The 14,905-nt window shown below is 38.2% G+C and overlaps 2 protein-coding genes across 10 annotated transcripts in view; one reads left to right on the top strand and one right to left on the bottom strand.

Moving 5' to 3' along the window:
* Positions 1–14,905, bottom strand: part of LOC105688075 (E3 ubiquitin-protein ligase MYCBP2) — a 127,918-nt gene that overhangs the window by 102,805 nt on the left and 10,208 nt on the right. For all 5 annotated transcript variants that reach the window (XM_020853559.2, XM_048659378.1, XM_048659379.1 and 2 more), the window contains exons 22-29: positions 14,475–14,617; positions 13,763–14,398; positions 13,418–13,685; positions 13,033–13,319; positions 12,626–12,957; positions 12,436–12,539; positions 12,144–12,353; positions 11,913–12,057 (exon numbers count right to left, since the gene is read on the bottom strand). In XM_020853559.2, coding sequence (XP_020709218.2) covers positions 11,913–12,057; positions 12,144–12,353; positions 12,436–12,539; positions 12,626–12,957; positions 13,033–13,319; positions 13,418–13,685; positions 13,763–14,398; positions 14,475–14,617 — 2,125 coding nt within the window. The remainder of the gene's footprint in view (positions 1–11,912; positions 12,058–12,143; positions 12,354–12,435; positions 12,540–12,625; positions 12,958–13,032; positions 13,320–13,417; positions 13,686–13,762; positions 14,399–14,474; positions 14,618–14,905) is intronic.
* Positions 584–11,632, top strand: LOC105688077. 5 transcript variants are annotated; one of them, XM_048659385.1, is made up of 4 exons: positions 584–824; positions 1,086–1,143; positions 3,039–3,878; positions 8,767–11,632. In XM_048659385.1, the coding sequence occupies exons 3-4, from the start codon at positions 3,717–3,719 to the stop codon at positions 10,078–10,080; spliced, it is 1,476 nt and encodes a 491-aa protein (XP_048515342.1). In that variant the 5' UTR covers positions 584–824; positions 1,086–1,143; positions 3,039–3,716; the 3' UTR covers positions 10,081–11,632. The 5 variants fall into 5 exon arrangements, with proteins under 5 accessions (XP_048515342.1, XP_048515345.1, XP_012259537.1 ...); XM_048659386.1 differs by having other exon boundaries at positions 592–672; XM_048659388.1 differs by lacking the exon at positions 3,039–3,878.

Here is a 14,905-nt window from a genome sequence, read left to right as displayed (position 1 = left end):
GAAATATATGTATATAAATGTTGGATCTTGAGATGTGAAAGTTGTATAATTTGTTACATTTATCTGTTTTATCCGTCGCATTTTTTCTCATCTGGGTTGTTGAATACGAGAGAAGAAATGGGCAAAGGTAGTTCGGGTTAAAGTGATAAGAAGTGCTCGGCGATTCTGAGAGAAGTAGAAGAAGAAGAAGAAGAATGTATGGGAGAAGAGAAGAGGGGTAAATTAGGGAGGGGGTTGTGTAGAACGAGGACTCTTCTTTCTATTTTTTTGTTTTTTTTATTTTATTTTATTTTATTTGGGTGAACAAGGGCGAGTGGTGCAAAGTGAGGACGAAGGAGAGAGACTGAAAAATAAAAAAAAAAAAAAAAAGGAGAAGGGCAGAGGAGATAGCCGAGGCCCAAGTGGCCAAACTGAACGAAAGTAGAGTGATAGCGTAGTTCGGCGAGAAAAAGGGAGGAAGGTAAAGAGAGGTCTTCACCTGGTGGTGGGGAGAGAGAATGAGAGAGGGGGAGATAAAAAGAGGGGGATCGTGTCGCGTGATAAACGCAGCACCGCGAGACAAAACTAGTCCGCGAATATCGCGGGCACAGTACCAGTTAGCACGTCGCGCGACGTCGGCGTTTCCCGCCGACATACCCATACCGACTTTTTTCGCGTTTATTACCATCCTCGGTATCACGATTTATTTTATTTATTCGTTTCCCTTTTTATTGTATTATTTTTTTCTTTCGTTTACAGTTCATTCACAATCCACGTGTGACCGTAAAAAATATTTCATACCACCGCTACGCCGTGCGAACAGACTTTTTCATTATTTCGAGCGTGTACGTAATAAATTAATTGAAAAAAAAAAAAAAATAAGTTTCTCTACTCATAAAATATTTTCGAGTGACGTAGATCGAATAATCGTACGAAAAAAAGAATACACAAATTACGTGACAAAATATAATTGTGATGAGAAAAGAGAATTTTCGCATTCCACAGCGATGTGAAAGCCAAAAAAAATCATGCCATCTTATAATTTAGTGCTCACACGACGATCGGATGAAATTTCGAAAAAGGATTACAAAACGAATGTGTTGCAGGTCGAGAGAGGATATAATCGATGAAATAAAAATTAATTTTTTCAAAAATAAAACAAAGGTACGCAAACACGAAACGACGAAATTATTTTTCGTAAATTTATGAAATATCTTTTTTTATTCTCCTTTGAGAATTAAATTGTCGAGCTTTTTTCTCGACGTATCTTCAAGATGTTCGTCTTCTGTACAGAGAGGAGAGAAAAATTGAAATAAAGGTCAGACACGTCCACGGTTGGAGTATACGTATCGAAATATCTTGAAACTTGAACACGAGAACGCGGACGTACTACGGTGCAGGTGCCGGTCCTGAAAGTCTTTTAAAAGATTAAAGGTCCAAAAGCTATACAATATTAAACGCAGCTTCGCTTGTATTTCGTTGCGGCATATTCGTGGCACCTAAAACGAAAATAGCTCTGACGATATTTGAACAAATACTACGTGTATAATAATGGTACATAATAGCAGATATAGCTGTATAATATGTGTACGGATATTCGTGATTGGCGATGCGCAACCTAGTTTATCGGGACGCACGCATATGTGTGTACCGCGTTATCGGGATAATTATAACAATTTAATTACGATCGGAATAAGACGTAGGAAAGAAGAGAAATAATACGGAGAGATATGAACGCGAGAAAAAAAGATGCGACTGATCATTTATCGTTGATTTTTATCTCGTCACGGTGCGATAGAAATTAGTGTGTCCGGAGAAGGCTTTGAGATAGTCGAAATTGAAAAAAAAAAAAATATATATATCCCCTCTATATTCTGCTGGAGGGTGATACGGTGCCCATATTCCCACTGTAGCCTCACCTGTCCGTATTAATCGACCAATAAAATTCCCGGGGCAAACGTTGTTCATTTCTGCAGCATTGCAGTTTGCAGCAGCAGCAGCAGCAGCACGCGGTTGTTTGAAGAGTAAATTTGCGTTTATCGTTATCCTCCTTCCCCTTTTTTTATCTATCTGTTTTTACGTATTTCATATACTACCTATATGTATTCGCAACAGCTGCAGGAAATTGCATTTGTTGAGTTTTTAAAAAATATTCTCGCTGCTACCAACTATTCGAATCGATATACGATGTTCATTGTTTATTTAAAAAATTGGAATACGAATTCCGAACTCTATCCATCGCGGAAACCGAGCAACGAAATTCGTGAAAATTTGCCGACAAAATCAGATTTGATTTCCAATAAGAGGAAAAATTGATCACTATTTGTTGAAATTAAAATTCAAGAAATACTTACCTTCGAAAGAACGACAACCAAAATTTTTACCCACCCATAATAAATAACCGATGACATAAGTATAAAATAGCGTCTAAGTTTTACACTCGTTTGGTAGAAGGGGATGAATTTACTCTTCTTTTCTCAAAAGTTTTTTTTTTCCAAACTAAAGTAAACTCAGTTTTCTTTTCTCTAGAAAAACTTTTTCTCTTCATTCACTTTTCGTGTTTCCAACATTTGTTTTTTTTTTTGTTGCAATGGAAACGTGTGTGGAATTTAAATTTTGTTGTACAAAAATAGCGCTCAAGAAATCTAGTGTACTACACGAAGCGTTCTCATTTCTCAATCTACAGCAATCATTCACCATTAAACCCATTCCCCGAATTAGTCGAAGGGTTACAAGAGTAAAGGACGAAATGTTTCTCTTATTTCTCACGGGTCAGTCATAAAAATGTCAAAAGAAGACTAACGGTGCTGGGGATGTACTTCGAAATTTATTAAAGTACAAGCTAATAATGTAGTGGAGTGGAAAAAAAATAATTAATAGGCAATTCGGCGTGGGAGAGAATTGAATCACTGCGTATACCTACATTTTGTTTTTTTTTTTCGTATCGAAGGGGGTGTCGATCAACGGAAAAAAATGTTGGGGCAAAGTTTCTGATAAAAAACATTTTTCTTCTCTAAAGTTTCACCATTATATTGTACATATCCTATTATACCTTTCAGCTGTTCATCCCGTAGGAGTGAATATCTGCAGAGGGGCTCGAAAACTTCTGGATTTATACTTTGATGAGATCTCTGTGACTACGCTTTTAACATCCCGAAGACGTAAAATAATGGACTGAAAAAGAAGGAAAAAAAAATCGAGAGGAAAAAAAAAAAGAGGATGAAATCAGAAATAGAAAACCGAATCGTAAGCTCGATAAAAATTGTGAAAGAGAAACGAAGGGGAGAGAATTAAAAAAAAATGACATCGTATTCAAAAGTGTTTCGATACGGATTCGACGAGATATATATAAATCAGTGTGGATCTGTGCAAACTGCGAACAGCAGAGTGTAAAATAGAAAAACTATAAGATAACGAGGTGATGATAAAAAGTATCACGTACTAAAGACAAGAAAAGAAAAAAAATATGTGTTTTCTAAACGCGGAAAATTTGGCTTCGCTAGTTACAGCAGCATCGGCGGCAACTGCAGCAGCAGCATCGTCAAAAGCTCGAAAGTGTAAATAAATTATAAAGTGGAGAGAAGAAGATAAATTAATGATCCTTAATCAAGAAGAGGTATAAAGTAAAAGAAAATATAACAAAACTAACAAGGAGGAAGAGGAGAGGGAGAGTGAGGAGAATTGTTTTTTCAAACGCCAACAAAAACCAAAAATAAATAAATATCAAAACCAACAAAATGGGGCCTGTTAGACTCCTACTAGGTGCTACAATCCTTGGACTTTGTTATACAAACATCGCTAGAGGGATATTAACCAATTCAATGAACAGATGTGACGCACCACCTTGCAACTGCGACGCTTTCGGAAGACTCATTTGCGACTGCAATAACGAACCAGAGGTAGGTTGAAAATTAAAAAATGAGAAACAAAAACGCTAAGCCCAGCAGCATCGAAATGAAAGAAAGAAAACGAGGGCAAAGCACTCCGAACTTTTCATCCCCCCCCCCAAAATACAAATCTATGTTATAGAAAGAAAAATGAAAAATTGAAATAATAAAAATCACATATTCCTCAACTGTGCAGTGTATAGTCAGAAACTTTCAGTCGGTTCAGTCTACTTGTCAAATCCTTGCATTATTTTTTTTTTGTTTTTCTCTCTTTTGTAGTTTCTTTTTTTTTTTTTTATTTGTTACGAATTCTATAACACGCGAGGCGATTTTCTATATTTTTAGACCATGGTGTGTGTAACTTACAAGTTTTACCGCGCACGTGATATCGTATGTGGTGAGATAGGTACGTAGTTTCGCACGTCACTGCGAAGAAGAATACGCCTTGCTGCACGTCGTTCACGACTAACGCGGCAGGTGAAAAGAAAGAAATGAGTGAAGAACGGGAACGGAAAGAATATAGAGTAAAAAGAAAGGTGAAAAGAATGAGACAGGAAGGAAGGAAAGGAGCTCGACATAAATTGACCGCACGCGAAATATGGTGTCGTGAAATTTTATCCATTTTCTCCCTTTATATATTTCTCTCAGATGTGTACGTAAGGTATAACGGTACGTTGGAACACCTAGATTTGGGTTACATACCGTGTATATGAGTACATAAAAATATATACCCGTGGTGGTTATATACATGCGAATCCCTAAAACCGCGCGTGTGTTTGTCAAATTTTGAGAAAAAAGTTTTATTCCTTATTCGAAGTGCCCCATAAATTATTGAGCCATATATCCTGTAAAGGTACTCTACACTGTTACTCCGCGGGGTTGAACCTCGAACAACTTTAAGAGCCGTAAATTATACCATATTTATGCAAATTAACTTGCCATACAGAATATCAGCGGATACACGTACACGTATATTATACATAAATATATTCGTAATGGTCAGATGATAGAAATTTATATAAAAGTTTACGAAACAAATTTTTACTTTTCTCTCTTTTTTCTCTTCTGCAAAGAAAAGCGGAATGGGAGGAAAAAATTTCTGAATACATCGGAGACGACTCCGGTGGAATAATTCTTTCGATAAAATTCTAATGAACAATTTGAAAAACAAATTCGAACAAAAAGAAAAAAAAAAAAAAAAGGTCAAAAGAGGAGGAGTGTATTTCTTATCATCGCGAGCAAACAGATATAAATATGGGTGATGCGTAGTGTGCAAAAATAGCTTCGATACAGCCGTCTATAACTTTAATCGACTGTGTGTATCTTTAATAAATTCACACGCGTGTTTTTCGTGTATATGATAATATACGGTACATATGTACAGACGCATATCGTGTATAGAGCAAAGTTGAAAAGATATGGAATGGAAGTAAAAAGATGAGAGAGAAAAAAAAAGAAGCGAAATCGGTGTCACGAATCGTATCATATGTATGATAATTAATTCAAGAACCTTGAATAAAAAAATTTGTGAAAAAAGAACAGAACAACCCAATATGTTTGAACAAAAAATTTCATTGATTCGATGTTCGTAATAAATATACGATGTGAAAACTAAATATATAAAACGCAGCGGGTGAACTGTATGTGAGTTATTACGATGCGATCATCGCGACGATAGTATGACGACGATGATCGTAAAGATAATCATTGTGATTATTATCTGTTTTAACGCATGTCGCGTGTTTTAATACGCAGGAAGTGGTCAACTTTGTTACTTAACAAAAATGAAAAAAAAAAATGAAATGAAATAAAATGAGGAGAGAGAAAAAAAAAACGTCGGATAAGTCGGCGCATAGAGTCTCGGATTACGTGGTTCGCGGAGTCTCTTTTTCGTTCCATGTACGGGTATGTGTATACTGTACATGCATTTTTTCTATTTCAATGAATTTGGAAAATAAGTTGTACAGGTTTTGTTAAGATAATCAAAAATTGAACAGTGACATCGATCGGTGTACGTTGTTCTGCGCAAAGTTTTCAATCGTTTGGTTCGTTCGACGTAAAGCTCAAGCTTCCGCAACCTCCGCAATGCTTTCGCGTATGACCTCTGCAGCTTGAACCCTATAACAACCTTAACCTCGGCCTCGCGGCGAATACCGACGCCATCATATTAAATATACATACATAATATTATACCTATACACGCTGTACATCGCGCACTTTAATGTGATCTTCGTGCGTGAGATAGCGTTGACAAGTTTCATTTCGTTTTACAACCTTATTAAGTTATAATCTACATTTCACACAGGTAATATTACCCCTATGCCTCGGTACACGTATACGAAGTGGTTTATAGTTAATAAAATAAGATTGATTATAAAGTCACGATATCAAATTTAAAATATAATGATATTGAGAAAGAAGAGAAAAAAAAAATCCTTCAACTATATGTACCAAAGAAAATTAGCTTCCGATTTCAGTCCGTATGTATATACCCACTTTTACAATCTTCATGTATTACACGCAACAGCTGCCTTATCTTCAAACGAAATAATAAAAAAAAAAAAAAAAGGTGGTTATTATACCTAAAGCCGTGACTACGAATGAAATGAATAAATTAAATTGAATCAACAATTTTTTTGATATTTCGCCCACAATTACAATATAGAAGGACTTTTTTCAATCTTTTTTTTTTTTTTTTCTGTTTTGCCCAGAAAATTAACGAATGAATTTTAAAGATTATTACAGATGTAATTAATTTATATACCGAGATGTATAAAGTTTTATGAAATTTACGAGGTCGCGAGGTCATTACTACACATTTACGTTACGTTACGTTTCAATATATGTACAAATTTAGTATTCAAGTCGCGCTTGTACTTCGTCGAGTTTATTAAGCCCGCCGTAACGGTTTATATGCCGTACAGAAGGAAAATTTAATGTCGAACGTTATATGGATAAAAAAAGGAAGACGGGGAAAGAGATGCAAATGAAAAACATAAGAAGAATATGCAGAAGAATTATTTTATAATGTAACTTCGTACATGGGTTAAATATGGAGTGTTTCTTTGTAAAATCATATCCGGTGATTCGAATTTTCGGTACTCACGGAGGAATTTAATAAAATTTTCGTTCTCCACGTTGTATAAAATTCCACAAAACTAGGTTGAGATTCATGTGATAAAATTCCTAGATTCTCCGTGCGATAGATATGCGTATAATTGCGTAGATCAATGACAAAGCTATTCAGACACTATGAATTCATACTTTTGTGGTTACAGCGTACGGTAGAAACTCTGTCATCAACGACATACCACCTTTTCCTTTATCTCTGATTCAGTGAGACCTAAATACGTGTATCAACATCCATACGCGCGCAAGCACTTTGATAAAGATTCTTTGAACCTCGTCATCTGATATGTAGCATACGTGCGCGTCGCGTACGTACCTCGTCTGTGTACCAGAAGGCTATATATTTTATCATATATTTTATCGAATATGAATCATCGGTACACCGTGTGGCCCGTCGTTTTATAAATAAAATATTTTTGTCACAAGAAATTTCAATATCCAGAAACACCGGGGCGAGAGAAAAACGAAAAAGGAGTTTCCAATAATTTTTGCTACAATTTCAAAGTATTTCAAACCGTGATAATATGATTTACCGAGTGTAGTACAGCGTGCACAGCTGCAAAGCTGATCCGAGGATATTTTTTTACGATATACACGAATGTTTATAACGTATATACCATAGTGTTACGCATATATATCCGCAGGTATAATACCCACATTGTACTACGTCAACGTTATTAGTTCCGGATATCTGCTTTTTAGCGAGGGGTAGAAAATGGTTTGATGCGCGACTATTGTACTGAAATAAAATCAAACGACACGAGGGTTGGTGTACCAAACCGGCGTGTGTACAGGCTACAAAAGAGATCTGTTGTTTTCCTTCCTTTTTATTTTATTTATTATATTTTCTTTTTAGATATTTTTTTGGCCTTCTCCGAGCACACCCGTGTACGGTAGACGTTATGCCGCTGGTTTTGAGTCGCGAAAAGCGCGGTTCAGCCGGGGACTGGGGAAAAAGAACCACCGAAATAAAAGTAAAATAATGAAAAACGAAAAGCGCCTCTTGATCAATGCCTTCGTTCCGAGTTTCTTTTTTTGTTGGTCTTCCTTCGGGTTTTTATTTTCATTTGCTTTTTTTTTTTTGGACCCGAAAGAGCAAAAACGATCAAGTTTTATTACCGTGGCAACGGTACAGAGTAACAGTAGCCGTAACGCAACGGCAACAGCAGCAGCAGTAGCGTCGGGGAACGGTTATATAACCAGTAACACTATAACACGCGGTGATGGGAAAATATCTACCACCCTTCTATATAGAAATGGAATCTCGTTTGCCATTTGTTGCTATCCGCAGATCGCACGAATTAAGCAAGGGATGTGGGTCGTGTAGATGTATCGTACGTATCCACAGACGCGTAAAACTAATCAACTTTGGATTGATCGCGTCGAAAACTGCACGAGTTATTTTTACTTTTGTCCATTTTTCCAAATGACCCAACGCCGTTTAACGAGACAATTTCGACTAGAAAAATTTCTAATTTTTTCACAGACAGAGTGCGAACAAGTGCATAGTTTAGGAATATTTTTGTTCGTGTGTTATCATCGCTTGGCCGTCATAATTGAATTAATTAGGCTAATTGATGCCGCAGGGCGATTTACGCGTGTCAAGAACAATTAGCTAAGGTACAGAGTACTAACGACAGCGGAGATTAGACCCTTGTTAACATCGCTAATTTATTCCAGGGTAGCGAAAAGGGTGTTGCTCGGATCATAGAAGAGTATCTTTTTACCTGCGACAATAACGATTTAAATTTGTATTTTCTGTCTGTTTCAGTTCGAGTTATTGTTAACAACGGAAGGCGACAGAAGATTGAGCCCGCACACGAGTAGGATTTTAATCGCAAACTGCGCGTCTGTGATATTGTCAAATTCGAGTTTAACTGCGATGGGAGGTCTCAGAGCAATAACCTTCGTCAACGTGGGAAATCTGACGTTGTTTCGTCAAAGTTTTGAGCTATCGACGCGTCAAACACCGGCGAAAATAACTATAACAAATAGCAGCATAGACTTACTACCTAGTTTTACTTTTAAGGGTGACGTCGAAGTTATATATTTGCAGAACGTTAAGATCGGTCAAATAAATGCGTTCGCGTTCGCCAATTTAATCGGCACGGATAAATTGACCATGGAGAATTGTGTCGTTGAAAACATGGAGGCGCAAGCATTCAAGAAATTCGACGTCGGTTACCTGCACGTGATAGGCGGTAGTTTTGGCAACGTTATTCCGAGCAGAGCGATGAACGATATCGAAGTTATAAACAAATTCATGTTGGACGGCGTTGAAATGGGAACGGTGAGAAGTTCAGCTTTCATCATCAGACGTCCGAGAACCGTGGCGATACAAAATTGTATATTTGACACTATCGAGGGACAGGCTTTCAGTATAACTACCAGAGGTGCGGTGATAATAAAGAACAATACGTTCGGAAATTTGAACGCCGGGGCGTTTTTCGACATAAAAACCGAATCCGAGACACATTTTGTCGCGCAGAACGACGTTATATTCAAAAATAATAGTTTAACAAATTTCGAGGAGGGATCGGTGATGTTCGACAGAAATAGTTTCAGGCCAGAGTTAGACAATATTTTAATAAATCAGATATGCGACTGCGTTCTAATGCCAACGTGGCGTAGTAATATTTTAAATTATAGTAACGTTTATACTAGACTTTATTCAATGAACGAACCCGAAGATCAGATAAGCGTCGGAGCTGACACGTTTCTATGCTTAGATTCAAATTTGGACAATACACAATTAACGTTTACCGAATACGAGGCTAGATATTGCACGATGAGCAATTCCACCTTGTTATTCATACTCGTACTAGTCGGTCTTTTAATAATATTGTTAATCGGTGGTTTTCTAATAATTTGGTGCTGTCGTAGACACAGAGAAAATAACCAAAAACGTTGGATAAGCGTTCCCACAAACGCGCCAGATGTTGTATCGAAAAAAAATGGTGTTATTACGAGAGAGGGTCCAGTAGACAGTAGGATAACTATGGTGGTACCGGATGGCCGAGTGTACAGAGAAACTGAATTTCATGTGATTGTTGAAAAGGCTGAACCATTAACGACAGAATTATAATTACAATTATCCATTATTCGATGTGTTTCGACATTTCTGATAATCACGGCTGTTCCCATTTTTCCCATTTATCCCGCCATCGTTTAATTTTTTCGCAGCTACACAGAGTTCGCTCGATTATTTCTCTACAGGGTTTAAAATGTCACATACCTCATTGTAAATTGAAAATAAAAATTGAATGAAACCGATATTCCCGAAAACCCCGATATCACATATCACTAGAGGATACTAAAATTCAATTTTCGATTACAGATTCATTAATTGCATAATTGGCTTCAGCGATTAAATCGATAATGAATATTTGCATAGAGAAATGATGTGTGTACTATTCTATTGAACCTACATCTGTGTAAATACCTAACTCCGAAATTGACCGCCTATGAAGTTTCTTTATCAAATTATAACTTTCCAAAATTCTGAAGGACTTTTTATCGAACGAAATGATTTTTATGGAAAAAAGAATGTCCTGATATGATAATGATGGGAGAGAAAAATTAACACGTAGACAAAATGTGTCGAGAACAAAATCACTGACTGTGTAAGATATGATAAGTTTTCGAATATTTTTCGTATTTTTGTATAGTTAATTTAATGAAAAAAATCACTAGTTATTATTGAAAATATTTCAGTTGTAATGTACCAAACATATCTCCGTTATGTTTATTTATTTGAGTGCCACATTAACATATCTATCATTCGTTATAAATAAGTATTACGTAATTGTACGAGTACGTATTCATATTATGTCATTCCTGAACGTATTTATTAAAAACAAAACGAAACAAAAAATTAATAGAATTAAGATTTAACGTCCTCGCGGTGGTTTATGAAGTTTTTTTTTGTTAAACTTCATTTTCGATATGTTATTTTTAAAACGTTAATTATCTGATTATAGTTCAAAGTTCCATGCAGTCGGTTATGTTTAAAGGTAATCTAGAATTTAAGTATCAACAACCCAACTGCCCTGGTGTAAAATTGAACGTTTCACGTCTCACGAAATTTCTTTGAATATTTTTGTAAGAGAAATATTATGACGACGCTTCGTATTTCTGTTAGTTCAATGTGAATGTTATTCAATTGTAATAGCGTAACGTTATCATAGCGGGAATAAAAAAAAGGACGCGTCCGAAATATTTATTCGAGAGAATTGATCATCCAGAAACTATATGAAATTATAATTTGGCATAAGAAAACGAGATCTATGGCTTATTCTTCGAAATAAAAAAAGTTTCCGAGTCACCAAAGGTGATGAATATTGACCCTATTATCGTACCTGTCTCGAGATAAAGTCGACCGCACGATAATTTACGAACAACCCGCTGACCATCGCCTTGAGTCTCATCAAGGGGAAAATTGTTAGCGGTGTGTATTTAATTTAAGAAAATATAAATTGACGAGAAAAAAATCAAGTCGTTTAGCAATGATTAAGTTTGTAATAATTAAATGATGATTATCGTGACTGTGATATATCGACAGCCAACTGTACAACTTGTCTTACACACCTACATTGAATTGTCAAGGTAGATGAAAATAAAATAAGTCTCGAAGAAAATTATTCGGTGTTTCAAAATCTTTTGAGATCCCCATTCCCCACCCTAAATAATGCGATCGAGTGATAATTCTTATTCGCACTAACTGACGTATTCGATCTCCGTAACGAAAGCACGTCGAACGACGAATGAAAAATCGAACGATTGGCTTCGCGCGATAACGCGAGGTATCTTGGTCGGATTATACGGACTCGTGAACGTTGCAACGCCGGTAGTTATCGATTCGCGAAATTTTTGCTTGCGGAAAGAAATCGCAGCGAATAAAAATGTGCAAAAACTCACCTAAACGGAAGGACTCCGTCGAGTGCCTGGGTCACCGTAGGAGGAGATGCGAGTGCGAATCCCCTTCCCAGTAGCGCCGAATAGCTGGAGAATAGTCGCTTGGCTGTATCCTGCGCTAAATCGAGATCCTCTTCAACTTCCTCCACTGTGAATTCGCAAATTTTTACTTCCGGCCTCGTGTTTTCGATAAATTTTTCCGTCGGTTCGAGAAGAATAATATCGATAACATACTTGACACGGGTGGCAACGCGAGGTGCTTTTTCATTAAACTTGCGGCGCAAGCACCGCCGAGAAAGGCAAGTTCGGTTTCCAGATGCTTCAAACCGCCGACTCCGCCGATCCATTCGTATCCGATGACCAAGCACTTGAAACCGTAGGTATTGGAACGATCGTCCTTTACGTAATCGGATGCAGTTTCCAACGAGAACACTACTTCATTCCCTGGATTGTAAAAGAACGGAACGTGCGGTCAATTAGCTAAATAAAGAGCCGCTTGTATTCTGATTGGAATTGGTATAAATACCCGGTAAGACGACAGCATTTTGTGGCCACTGACTCGGTATACTACTCAGCTTATGAAGAACCGGCCAATGCGGAAGATTTTCTTCCGAAGTTACGGTGGTGGCGCTAGAATTTAGATCATAATAAATGAGTTTCGTTTGTCCCGAGGTAGGATAGCCGGATGAGAATCATATTTCCGAAAATTAACTTACCCAGCATTAATCGGCGGGCTAACGATGTCGCTAGGTACGTAAAGTTGTAGATAATCTTCCGGTTGTGCGGTTCCGCAATCGGGTGTAAACTCAACGCTAAGCCATTTTACGGATTCGGAAAATGTGACTTTGTAGTGGGATACCGTTGCCGGTTTATAGGGGTGATCACTTTCCAGCCAAGTATAATGTTGGCTTGTCGTAAGCGGCGGAGCAGCGTGCGATTGAATTTCACTGTCCTGCGATACTTGCGACGTACCCATTGACGATATTTGATTTAGCGCCGAGATGTGAGGAAGCATTTCTTGTATAAGTGTGAGCACTTGAACGCCGCTCTAGAATTTGAAGCAGTTACTACCCTCTTTCGAAAATTCTCAACAGCAAAAATCTCGACACAACGATATAATTACCCTTGGATCTGATGTTGCCAATGGGCTGATGTGCGCCATGAGCAGTGGCAAAAGAGTGGTAACGAACGCCGCGTTACCAAGAATCTCGTTGGACGAAAAATCTTCCGCCCTTTCTCTTGCCAGGGATAAAATTTCGTTGGCACGTTGCATTATGGTGGCGGTCATGGCCAAAGTACATTTTCGCGCTTGCATTTCTGCCATAGCTTTACTGGACTGTTGACTATCTGAATCTTGAGGATTCGAATAGTACAGAATATGGGGTATCTGTCCACGAGTTTGAGTTGTGCCTATGAATTGAAAAGATACAAAAATATTTGCGAAATCCAAACCCAGCTGAAAGAAACTTACGAAAAAAACAAAACATGGTATCATCGCGAAAGCTCACCATTGAAACTTAAGGAACAAGCGGTGAATGTGAACGTGGTTCCGTCCGGTCCTTTTACCACACTGAGACCAGCATCTCCGTTGCTCGTTCGACCACCGCGATTACGCAGACGTATGGCGTACTTGACATTTTCTTTAATAGCAACGGGTTTGTCAAACTTTAATTCAACTACATCGTTAACGCAATCTTCCGGCGCAAAAGAGCCTCTCGAAAAATCTAAGCTGCTCCAACGCTGAGTATGCGAAGGATCGTTGCCGGTATTATTTTGCTGGATACATGAAAAGAATGACATTATAAGAGTCACAGTTTTTCTGAGATCCCGACAGACTTACAGTATCTACTTACGTCATCCAATAATTCCAACTCGTATTCGTAGACACCGACGCCCCCGTAGACTCCAACACCAGCAACAACGATACCCGGTCTATCAACGGAAAAACAGATAGCGTCCGGTGATCCATTGCCGGTATTCCAAGATCTGCTCTGGTTCATTCGTGTGAATCGGGACGGTGTCGTGTACATCAGTCGACCGCAAGCTCCTTGTACTTCGTTCTCATTTCCGCTCGATTGTGACGCTAATTCAGCGATGACTCTTGCCAATAAATGACAGCAATGCAAAACGAGGTCTGGCAAAGAGTGACTCTTTTCGCGGCATAGACTTTTTCTAACTGGAATCAACACCAGGTCCAAAAGTCTGTCCAATACCTCGCGAAAAGACCAATTCAACGATCCTCTGTTGGAACTTTCGATCTGAGATTTGTAGCTTATCTGTTCGACTAGAATTGGATAGTGATGAGCCTCTGTAGAGTTCATCATTGGCAGGCCGGCATTATCAGATGGACTCAGTTGACGCTTTATACTGTCCGAGCTATCCATCACGTTATTCAAAATTGGAAATGTGGAACGAAGTCGAACCGATGGATGACACAGAGAAGCTAAAACCGCCGACAGCAATCTGTCCTTCGAAGAGGTGCCTTGGTCCTGGATATTGACGTATGGTATGATAAAAAATGATTCGGTAAATGAATCAACATTTACGAGCATTCGCCGAATTTACCTTGTCGATTTCGGCTAAGAGATCGCAAAGTGATGTCCACTTCAGGTACGCGGTCGGATAAAACGCGTGATAGCAAGACACAAATGTTTTGTGACACTCGTCCAGGATGCTTCCGGTCATTTTATTACATAAGGTCAACGAACCTGCCGGGCAAAGACATGTTCCTCAGTGGCCGATGACGGAGGTATCGCAGCGGAACCTCGTTTGTCCGAACCCTTTGTTATTCGAAACACGACTTACATTGTCCGGACGTTTTATGATCTGAACCGCGACTCAAAATGTTCAATCTTATCATGAAACAACGTGAGTAACGTTGCTCTGAGCAGCTTCGCCGTAAAAGTCGACCGCTGAGAAATGTATGGAGCCATACAGCAACGAGATTTTACGTCGATCGTGATGAAAAAAAGACTACATCAGTGCTGAATGTGACC

This window comes from Athalia rosae, chromosome 8 (genome assembly GCF_917208135.1).
Source record: "Athalia rosae chromosome 8, iyAthRosa1.1, whole genome shotgun sequence".
NCBI lineage: Eukaryota > Metazoa > Arthropoda > Insecta > Hymenoptera > Athaliidae > Athalia > Athalia rosae.
Note: the sequence above shows the minus strand (reverse complement) of the source record. Positions and strands in the feature narration are given on the sequence as shown.